This window comes from Marmota flaviventris, chromosome 14, assembly GCF_047511675.1.
Source record: "Marmota flaviventris isolate mMarFla1 chromosome 14, mMarFla1.hap1, whole genome shotgun sequence".
In the NCBI taxonomy this organism is placed as follows: domain Eukaryota; kingdom Metazoa; phylum Chordata; class Mammalia; order Rodentia; family Sciuridae; genus Marmota; species Marmota flaviventris.
In genome coordinates this window covers 78,348,272-78,360,168 of record NC_092511.1, presented here as the reverse complement: position 1 = coordinate 78,360,168, position 11,897 = coordinate 78,348,272, and the positions used below count along the sequence as shown (strand labels likewise).

General features: G+C 34.7%; 1 protein-coding gene across 1 annotated transcript in view; it reads right to left on the bottom strand.

Moving 5' to 3' along the window:
• Positions 1-1,103: 1,103 nt before the first annotated feature.
• LOC139701818 (zinc finger protein 420-like) overlaps positions 1,104-11,897 on the bottom strand; it is a 33,218-nt gene continuing 22,424 nt past the window's right edge. The window contains exons 2-3 of the mRNA XM_071601809.1: positions 7,497-7,623; positions 1,104-5,140 (exon numbers count right to left, since the gene is read on the bottom strand). Of these exons, the coding sequence (XP_071457910.1) occupies positions 3,030-5,140; positions 7,497-7,623 (2,238 nt within the window). The 3' untranslated portion in view covers positions 1,104-3,029. The remainder of the gene's footprint in view (positions 5,141-7,496; positions 7,624-11,897) is intronic.

Here is an 11,897-nt window from a genome sequence, read left to right as displayed (position 1 = left end):
ATTGAAACAGTTATTTTCTGGTTCATTTGGGAAACTGAATCTCCTTCATGAAAACAAGGAAAATTAAGGGGAGATGTAAATATAATGTGCTAGTGAGTGTGTGTGTTTTAGGAAGTTAGTGGCTCATGTTATACTACACAATTATAGTGGGGCAAGTAAATGAAACACACCACATGCATCTCAATTTTTAAAAAGGAATGTGAACTTCCCATGTCAACCATACTGTGGTGACTTGCTGATGAATGGGCACATATGCCATGGTGCCTAGGAGAGGAACACATGCCAATGGAAGAAAGAGGAAGCCATCTGCAGTGACTGATCTTTTGTATAAAATGTATGAACTTGATTCATGGGTCCCACTCTGGTTATGGGTTGAAAACAAAAGATGGGTTCATAAACAATTTCATGGAAAAAATAAGTTCTGGATTTGTATGGTCCAATTGCACAGTTGGGTGACTATATTAATGTGTAGTGCATTCAAAGATGAGAAGAAATACTCAATGTTTTCCCCATAATGATGCAAAATATTTGAGGAAAAAGTTTTGTGAATTACTAATTGTATTATATAATAATACATGTATTGAAACTTCCCTTGAACCTGTTACATTTCTTACCTGTAAATTGAAAATTATTTTAAAATGCAGTAACATGGGCTGAGTTTGTAGATCAGTGGTAGAGTGCTTGCCCAGTGAGGCACTGGGTTCAAACCTTACCACCACATAACAATAAATAAATAAAACAAAGGCATTGTGTCCAACTACATCTATAAATACTTTTTTAAAAATTCAGTATCTCCCAAGTCACTCCCAATTTCAGTTTAACTTGCCTTAGGAACCCTTTAAATGACTTGTCAGAACCAAAGCAGTCTTTTATGTGAGATGAAATAGGGTGTAGACAAGCAGAAAAGATACAGCCATAAACCTGGTATGAAGAATGGGTGGTGACTTGTGGCAGAATATGAAAACCAAGATCTCTCTCACACATACTGCTTCTGTTCCTTATGCGTAAAATTTATCATTCCCTTGAAGTACTTATAATCCCAATTAATTTAAATAAGACAAATTTTTGTGGGTGTTCCATTGACCCAAAGAGTAATACAACAATTTTTTTCCCCATTTTTGTGTTTAGCTTTTAATCGGGACTTGTATAGAACCTGCAGTGGCTCATCTGAATAGGGACTTTGTCTTTCTATATGTGGTGGCATGTGCTCCAGTCCTGTTAAACAGGGAAAATTTATGACAGATATGATTTGGAATATCTCAGAAAGACTATGTGCTAAATAAGTTTGGGGAGCCTGTGCCATTTACTATAATTCCTCTGATCCCAAAAGTATAATAACCATTGTAAATTATAGAGTAGAATAAAAGATAGCTAAAGTCAAAAGATATATCATATTATAAATTATTTTGAAGGTTTAAATGCTCCATGAGTATAGCTCTTTTTTTATCCTCATAATTGAACACTTGTTTCTGGTTAAATTTTCTACTGGTTGTCCAAAACCAAATAGGCATTTGATATTGGGCAAAAATATTTTTAAAAATTTTTTGACATGACTCAAGTCTCCTCAGTGGGTAATTATCTAGGGGCTTCATAAGGAAATGCTTGGATTCTTCAGTTTTTTGTTGTTTTCTATCAGACATGCCAGGAGCCAGAATGGGTCAGTGTTCAGCTGAACATGTTGCTTCCTGGGTAACTATTGGGAATCTCTCTGCAATGACCCTCCTTTTCACAAAATATGCACTGGTGGCTCTTGGTTTCGAAGGTAGTCAAAATCCCTGTGTTGAGAAATTGAGAAGTTGTGTTGCTCTCTCAAATTGCAAGGCCCTTAGGAGTAAAGTCATTCTATAGGGAAAAAAAATGGACGGGGGAGTACAAGGGATTGAATTCAGGAGTGCTTAAACACTGGACCACATCCCCAGTGCTTTTTATCTTGAGACAGGGTCTAAGTTGTGTGGGGCCTCATTAATTTGTGGAGGCTGACTTTGAACTTGGGATCCTCCTGCCTCTGCCTCTTAAGTTGTTAGAATTAAAGTAATGTACCACCATGTCCAGAACTTACACAGTAAAATTTTAAAGTACTAATTCAATATAGTAAAATCTGGTGTTTATTTTCATGTACTTATATGTTATCTATAATTGTTTTAATGTCTCCTTAATGATAAAGAGGTGGATAAAGGTCTGATTTATGGGAACACTATTTTCTAAGTGAGTTGATGTTTCTAAAAAGTTAATGGTGGTATTTTACTATGTTTTTACTATCTGCTATGTAGAACCCTTAGTAAAGAGACACTGTGATACCAGTGAGATAGTATCATGATTCAACACATAACACTGTTAACACATTAACATATTGTATACAAAATATTAATCAGGTATTTCAAATACACCACAAACTCTCAAAAATATAGATTAACAACTCTCAGGAACAGGTTTTCTTCTCATGAAATGATCTATGTTAGAACTATTTTTTTCTCCAATTTTCAAAAGTGAGGTACTGAGTATTCTTTGATTTTTAATAAATTCCTATCTGTCCAGAGACAAGTTTTCTACACAATTCTATGATATTTATGAGAATTTCTTTGTTTGCCACATCAGCTAAGGATTTTAATAAACTTTAAGCAAAAGTTAAAGGCAATTCCTCATTTCTTACATACTTAATAAAATGGAATACAGAAGAGGGCTTTCCTATGTTTTTTATATTTCTAGCATGATTTCTTCCTTATAGATATTTTGCTATTATTTAAGGCATGTATTTCAGGGAGATGTCTTTCTACCTTCCCTATAGGTATCTGGTTTCTAATGTTAAATTTGAAATTTGAGTAAAGACTTGGGCACAGTATTCACATTGTTTAGGGGTTTTATGCACTATGAATTCTCCAGTGATTAGTAATGTTTGATCAATTGCTAAAAGATCTGCAACAGAATGTACATTTGTATTACCTCTCCCAGTTATGAATTCTCTGGTATTGAGTACAGTGTGGTTTTTGATTAAAAGCTTTGCCACATTCTTCACATTTGTAGCAATACTTTCAAGTATGAATTCCCTGGTGTTGAAGAAGGCATGCTCTTTGAGTAAAACCTTTGCCACTTGCTTCACAATTGTAGGGCTTCTTTCCAGTATGAATTATCTGGTGTTGAGTAAGGTGTGCTCTCATAGTAAAACATTTCCCACATTCTTCACATTCATAGGGCTTCTCTCCACTATGAATTTTCTGGTGTCGAATAATGTACTGTCTGTGAGAGTAACATTTGCCACATTCTTCACATTTGTACAGTTTCTCTCCACTATGAATTATCTGGTGTTGAGTAAGGTGTGCTCTCATAGTAAAACATTTCCCACATTCTTCACATTTGTAGGGCTTCTCTCCAGTATGAATTATCTGGTGTTGAGTAAGGTGTGCTCTCATAATAAAACATTTCCCACATTCTTCACATTTGTAGGGCTTCTCTCCAGTATGCATCCTCTGGTGTTGAGCAAGATAATATCTATGAGTAAAGCATTTGCCACATACATCACATTTGTAGGGCTCAGTATGAATTTTCTGGTGTTGAGTAAGCCATGCTCTTAGATTAAAGCCTTTCCCACATTCATTACATTTGTAGAGCTCCTCTCCACTGTGAACTCTCTGGTGTAGAATAAGCTTTGCTCTTTGAATAAAACCTTTGCCACATGTTTCACAACTGTAGGGCTTCTCTCCACTATGAATTCTCTTGTGTATTGTAAGCAGATCTCTTTTATTAAAAGCTTTGCCACACTCATTACATTGGTAGGACTTCTCTCCAGTATGAATCCTCTGGTGTTGAGGAAGGTAATTTCTTTTAGTAAAACATTTGCCACATACATCACATTTGTAGGGCTTTATTCCAGTATGAATTCTCTGGTGTTGAGGAAGGCTTCCTCTATGAGTAAAACCTTTCCCACATTCTTCACATTTGAAGGGCTTCTCTCCTGTATGAATTCGCTGGTGTTCAGTAAAGCTTCCTTTATGAGTAAAGCCTTTCCCACATTCATTACATTTGTAGAGCTTCTCTATACTGTGAATTTTCTGGTGTTGAGCAAGGTAACATCTTTGAGCAAAACCTTTTCCACATGTTTCACAATTGTAGGGCTTCTCTCTCCTATGAATTCTCTGGTGTTGATTAAGGCATGATCTTTGAGTAAAACCTTTGCCACATGTTTCACAACTATAGGGTCTCTCTCCACTATGAATTCTATGGTGCATTGTAAGTTGATCTCTTTTATTAAAAGCTTTGCCACACTCATTACATTTGTAGGGCTTCTCTCCAGTATGAATCCTATGGTGATGAGTAAGATAACTTCTTTTAGTAAAACATTTGCCACATACATCACATTTGTAGGGCTTCTCTCCAGTATGAATCCTCTGGTGTTGAGTAAGGCTTCCTCTCTGAGTAAAAGCTTTCCCACATTCTTCACATTTGTAGGGCTTCTCTCCTGTATGAACTCGCTGGTGTTGAGTAAGACTTCCTTTCTGAGTAAAACCTTTGCCACATTCTTTACATTTGTAGAGCTCCTCTCCAGTATGAATTGTATGGTGTTGATTAAGCTGTGAACTTTTATTAAAACCTTTGCCACATTCTTCACATTTGTAGGGATGCTTTCTAGTATGAATTCTCTGGTGTTTGGTAAGAGTAGAAACCTGGTTAGAGGTGTTGCTTGTTTCATTATGTGTGTTCCATACTTTCCAGAACTCTGTATCTGAATTTTGATTAAGTAGTAATGAGTACACAGGGGCCTTCCCACAACAATTAAAAGTGTGTGTTTGGGCACAAGAAGGAATTTTTTGTTCATTGCTGAACAATGGACAGTTTTTAAAGAAACTTTCTAAATGATCATTTTTAGAAATTTGTCCTTCAGTTATATATGGAATACTTTTCTGAGGTATTAAATGTTCTTCAGGTCTGCTGACAGTAAAATTTTCATTATGGACATGCACTACTGATTTGTCTTGTCCTTTATAATAGGATTTCCAATCTTCATTCTCACCTACACTGTCCTGTACTTTCTTTTGTTGTAAATAGTCAAGGTCACAATTTCTATATCTTCTCTTTATCACTTTTTTTAAAAAAAGTTTTATGCAAGACTCAGGTGAAATTTTCTGGGTATAATGAGAGTTCATGGCTGAAAGAATAAAAATAGGAATTATTTTACATATTAGACTGGGAATATACTTAACAAATACAACATGAAATTATAGGTAGTCAGGACACCAGCAGGGTAGCAGAACAGTATATCATAGGCCAACTAGCCTCCATAAATATATAAACTAAATAACAATAGACAGACAAATTTTCTTTCTGAGAATTACCCAAACAAAGTATTCACAATATCTATAATGAATATATTATTAACGAGGCAGTAGAGCAGAGGAAAGGAAAGTGTGTTACTTTTATCCACCAGGCCTTCCTCCTCCACAATATAGCACTGTGCACAAATCAACCTCAATTATACCTAATAGAAAATGTATAATGGGAACATTTCCGGCTTTGAGGAGAACTGTCTGAAAATTACGTCCTGTCTATCAGGAAACAGACTTGAGTATAATAGATAGATTTCGGATGACAATAATACAGATATTCAACAGGGTTTAAGGGCTTATGGTCTCTAACGAGAAATAGGGATAAATCTTTTTAATGAGAAAAATAAACACACACACACACACAGCTAATATCAATATTACATGAATAAAATCACTAAATAACAATCAAGACAAATAACTTGGTTTTAAATTTTTATAATTTTGAATTATTTACTGATTTGTTTCATTGACAAATTAAATTTCATTTGCTAAGTATATTTTAAAATATAAATAAAATATAAAATATAAATAAATGATGAAATGACTAAATATACCTAATTAACAAGTACACTGTTTTAATGTAATTATCATTTTAGTGCTTAAAAAAATTGTATTCATTCTATTAGCATTCATCAAGAATAGAGTATATTAGCTGATGTGGTGGTACAGGCCTGTAATCCCCAATACTTGGGAGGCAGAGGAAGGAGGATCTCAAGTTCAAAGCCACATTCAGCAACTTAGCAATGCCATAAGTGACTTACTGAGATCCTGTATCAAAATTTAAAAAATTTAAAAAAGGGTTGGGCATATTGCTCAGTTGTTACGTACTTCTGTTTTCAATCTTTGGTTTGCTCCTTCCACAGAAAACAATATAGTACATTATACTCACCATGGGTATAATAGAACTCTTGACCTTTTTATATCCCTTACAATAATACTTTGCAGACATTGACCAACACTTCACAAAACACAGTACCTAGTAGCCATTTTACTCTCTGCAGTTCTGATTTCTACATGTGAATCAAATTACAGACACAAAATTATGTTTTGTGTCTGCCTTATTTCACATAATGCAAAGTACTGCATATCATCCCATGTTACTTTTAGTGACAAAATATCTCCTTTTTACTGTTAATTAATGGTGTATTAAAAACATTTTTTATTTATTAAACAAAAGATGGACACATATTGCACTGAGCATGGTACTTGAGATATGTCTTCAACATGCTGATTTAATCCCCTCTGGATACCTATTTATAATTTGCATTTCCAGATCTTGGGGTTATTCTACTTTTAATTTTTTTATGTGTGGTGCTTAGGATTAATCCCAAGGGTACTGTACCACTGAGCTACAACACAAGCCCTTTTAAAATTGTTTGAGACATAGTGTTAAAAATTTGCCATAACAGGCATTAAACAAAATCCACTTGCAAATCCTCTCCATTATCTAAGATTACAAGCATGTATCAGTGTGCTTACCTCTTTTTGAATTCATTAATAACTTCCATGTTTTTTTCCAAAATGATTAATAGTCTACCACTGGCTGTTTTTTATATGGACAAATCAAAAATACTATAGTACAAAAGAGATACTTGGCTTAACCAAAGAAACAAAACAAAACACTAGCAATTGAAAATGATAACTTCTCCACCAACATTTGGAAGTTTGGCTTCCTCCTTGAACTTTTTGGAACTCTCAACTGTGTCCTCTGATTCATGAATTTCTATCTACCTGAGAACATGGCTCAGGGCTCTCTCCTTTGCTCCAGAGCAAGGTGTGCAAATATGGTTTAGAGACAATAAGATGTGTTTATTGAAAAATAAAATGACTATTTTTGGGATTCTTCCTGTGACTACTGATGCCTCCATTCTTGTACTCTAAAGAAAAGAAATTGGACTTTAATGTGTAGGTCACATCATTTGGTATCACAAAATTACTGTAAGTACTACCAATCTAAAGAAAAGGGTATATAACACCTGAAGAAAGGGAGACATTAAGGACTAAAAGTAATGAAAGTAATATTTTCTTCTCTGGAAAAAAACCCTGCCCAATCCTTTTACTTGAAAGCAAAAATCTGAAACTCATTCAAGAAGAGCAGAAGCTCCCCAAAGATATTCTGCATGGGAAGGAATTAAAAATTCTGATTAATGATGAATTCTGAAGGGAAGCGCTGCTCACCCAGGAAGATCAGGTTTCTGTAGGTCTCTAACATTACATCTCTGTATAAATTCTGCTGAGCAGGCTCCAGGCATTTCCATTCCTCTTCAGAGAAATCAATGGCCACGTCCCTGAATGCCAATGATTCCTGAAATAAAGATAGGTAAATTGATAGAACATTGACCAAAATATTATTAACAGGGAGCTTTTAAGTTGAAAGAAGATAAAAATCAGAGTTAGTAGAAGTGGCTTTCAAGTAGGTGAGCAAATTTTAATTATTCAAGAAAATACTTTGTAACAGTGATATTCTCTACTCTATAATTCTGAAGAAAGAGTGTTGAGTCATACACACACACACACACACACACACACACACATATATATATGTACACACATACACACACACATATATATTTATATGTCACCTTTATGAAGTAGAATGTAAAATTAAGGCATCAATACAGAAATATACACTTTAATTGCGACTCTAATATCATAAAACAATTTTTCTATTTCTAAGACAAAAAAGTTATAGGGAGTAAAAAAGATGATTCTCAAATTTTAAATCAAAACCATGAATCAGAGATTTATTAAAATGCAGACTCTTGTCCAGTAATTCTGGGATGAGACCTGGTTTTCTGAATATGTAGCAGTAATTCCAACCTGGTGATCCTAGTGCCAGTGGGCCAAGAAAAACTCCTGCATAACAATGAAGTAAACCAGTGTAGGGAAAAAAAAAAAACCTTGATGAACTGGAGTTCAAATATTTCAAAGGATTTATGTACTTTTCATGTCTTTTTTCAGAAACCCAAAAGAATGTGATAGCAGTAATGATATTCATTTTTATGACATTTTGTCAAACACCCAGTGAAAGACCTAATTTTTACTCAAGTTTATTTGACCTGTAATTCAGAAAAAAAGGAGAGCATTAAAGTCAATTTAAGGTCTGGAATTGTGGCTCAGTGTAGTGCGCTTGCCTAGCATGTGTGAGGCACTGGGTTTGATTCTCAGCAACACATATAAATAAATAAAATACAGATCCATTAACAACTAAAACAAATTCATTAAAAAGTCAATTTAAAGTGTGAATTTTTAGAAAAATTTCAGAGCAGGGTAGTGATTATAAATGAGAAGACTAATGGAAACATGTTAAGAAGAAACAAAAGCAGATTGATGAAATGATATTTAACTTATACATGTTGGAAGACATGTATAAATTATGGGTTTGTTTAGCCATCACAAGGCAAGGAGTTTGCTTTTTGGAAATCAGGAGGTGAAATTCCACCTATGCACACCCTGCCTTGGCTTGGACAGCCCTAGATTTAAACACAGCCACCCAAAGGTAGAGAGGAGGTAGGCGTAATCTGCTAAGCCCCAAAAAAGTTGTTTTTGCGATCTTCATCCCATGTTCCTGAAGAAGTTCATCTCACTGAATTCCTTTGGTGCACCTATCCATATAAACTACTGCTTGGACTCCATCTTTTGTTAGATCAAATCTCCATCACAGCTGAATCATTTTGCCATGCCCCTGCTTTTAGTAAATAAATTTTTTCTCATTTCTGTACTTTCTAATTAATTTTCCAGTCTGGCTCACCACCTGTGTTGGTTACCCATCCATCTGCAGTGCTGGTTGCAGCAGACTATATACGCCACATAGCACACATAGGAGCAGACTATATATGCACACATAAAAATGTTAACTTTATACATGGAAACAACAGACAATTTTTCATGCAAATAAGAATAAGTCATATCTTCCATTTGGTAAAACAAATCAATTTGGGAGGATGCTCTTTTAAAAGACACTATTGAGATACACACTTTTAACAATAGAGAATAAAATAAGAGCCACAGTTACTGGGTCTTTTATACTCCTTATTTTCTCCCTGTTATTCAAATTCATCTTGAGGTACACTTTATAATTTTCAGGCACTTGTTTCTTCATTGAAAATGCAAGGAGGTATGTCTGTAAGCTGAAGGCAAAATAAAATGAAAGCCTATAGGACTGTGGTCTGCTTCAGAACTTTCAGTAACAAAGCCAGTAACCCTGCTAATCAAAAGCCAGAGGCTACGTTCACCAAAGCAAGACACAAATGAAAAGTACTAAGAAAAAAACTGGTTCTGTATCAAAAATAAAAGTTTATGTAGACTGTTTAGAAAAATCCTATCAAGATTCCTTAAAATAATGAAAAAAAAATTTAACTTTATAGGGAAAATCCTGCAAACAGCATTTACACCAAGCAAATAAGGTTAAAACAGCTGTAATATAACAAATGGTACAAAGTGTAAGTCAACATAAAAGAACACATCATCATTGCTGTGATATCAGTGGACAAATCAAAGCAAAATGGTATAATATGGAACTTTATTAGACTTTCCTTGGCATTCTAGAGTTTGGGTCTCTTCAAATCATTCTATACTTTTAGAACTTAGTAAGTTTCTAGATGCAACCAATGTGCATTTAATTGACTCTTTTGTATTTATACATGACAGAGCATCCAGACGGAAAGAAAACAAAGCACAGTTCACTTCTTTGGCAACATCTAAAGACACAAAAACATCCCCAATGGAAATCTAGAATAGCAAGATTTTCTGATGTTCATTTATCAAAAAGGGTTTTTTTTTATTGTTCAATCCTGCATGTCATGTAAGCATGGCATGGCTTGGATGAAAGAGTAAGAAAAAGGTTCCCAATATAGGGAGTATATATGGGCATATATGTTTTAAAGAGTTAGTGTTGGTATTGTAAGAAGAAAAGGAAACAAAATAGCTAAAACAAGTTAAGCACAAACCTGAACGGTATAGAAGTAAAGGTGTGCACATTCCAAATATGAGGTACTTTGGGGGAAAATACAATGCTGCCCCTGGCCTGAGCCACACACCTGGAAAACAACATCCTTCTCCTCTTTCTCTAGGCTTCCTTCTCATGACCGACTGCTACAATTCAATGCCTTATATGGAAAATACCTGCCTCAGAAAACAAAACACAAGGCTCCCAAGGAACTTCTTTTATAGGCTCAAGATAAATTTAACTAGAAATCACTAAGCTGTGACTTTCCTGCTTCCCAATTTTATTCATTCAGTTTTAAAAGAGAAAGGAACCACTACTTAATGAGTAAAAGTATTCACATTCAGTGAAATTTCATCTTGAATTAGAGACTGAATCCAGGGACTATTTACAGATTTACCACTAGCAACATCCTTAGCCTTTTTTATTGTTATTTTAAATTTTTTTTAATTTGTTCTACTTAGTTGTAAATGACAGTAGAATGCATTTCAATTCAACTGAAGCACAACATTTCAATTCTCTGGTTGTACACAATGCAAAGTTGCAACATTTGCACAACCATACATGTAACTGGGGTAATGATGACTGTCTCATTCTCATCTTTTCTACATCCATGACTCCCTCCTCCCCACCATCCCCTTTGCTCGATCCAAAAATCCTCCATTCTTTCCATACTCCCCACGTCCATTATGGATAAGCATCCACTAATCAGAAAACATTCAGCCTTTAATTTTGGGGGGATTGGCTTACTACACTTATCAAGATATTCTCCAACTCCATCCATTTACTTGCAAATGCCATAATTTTATTCTCTTTTAATGCTGAGTAACATTTCATTGTGTGTATGTATGTATGTATGTGTGTGTGTATATATATATATATATATACACACACACACACACACACACACACTCAGTTTCTTCACCCATTCATGTATTGATGGGCATCTAGGATGGTTCCACAGTTAAGCTATTATGAATTCAGGTGCTATAAACATTGGTGTGGCTGTGTCACTATAGTATGCTGACTTGTCCTTTGGTATAGACCGATGAGTGGAAAAACTGGGTCAAATGGTTGTTCCATTCCAAAATTTCTGAGAAATCTCCACAGTACTTTCCAAAGTTGCACCAATTTGCAGTGTCTGAGTGCACCCTTTTCCCCTCATTCTCGCCAAAACTTAATATTGCTTGTATTCTTGATAACTGCCATTCTGACTGGAGTTAGATGAAATCTTAGAGTAGTTCTAATTTGCATTTTTCTAATTACTAAAGATTTGAAAATTTTTTTCATATATACGATGATCATTTGGGTAATTTCTTCTGAGAAGTGTCTGTTCAGTTCCTTAGCCCATTTATTGACTGGGCTATTTGTGTTTTTTTGGTATTTTATTTTGGCATTAAATTTTTTTGAGTTTTTTTATTTTTATTATATCCTGGAGATTAGTGTTCTATCTGATGTGCATCTGATAAACATATTCTCCCACTCTGTAGGCTCTGTCTTCATATCTTTTTTTTCTTTTTTTTAGTTTGAATCTATCCCATTTATTCTTAATTTTATTTCTCGTGTTTTAGGAGTCTTGGGCCTAATCCAATATAATGAATATTTGGGCCTACTTTTTCTTCTATTAGGTGTGG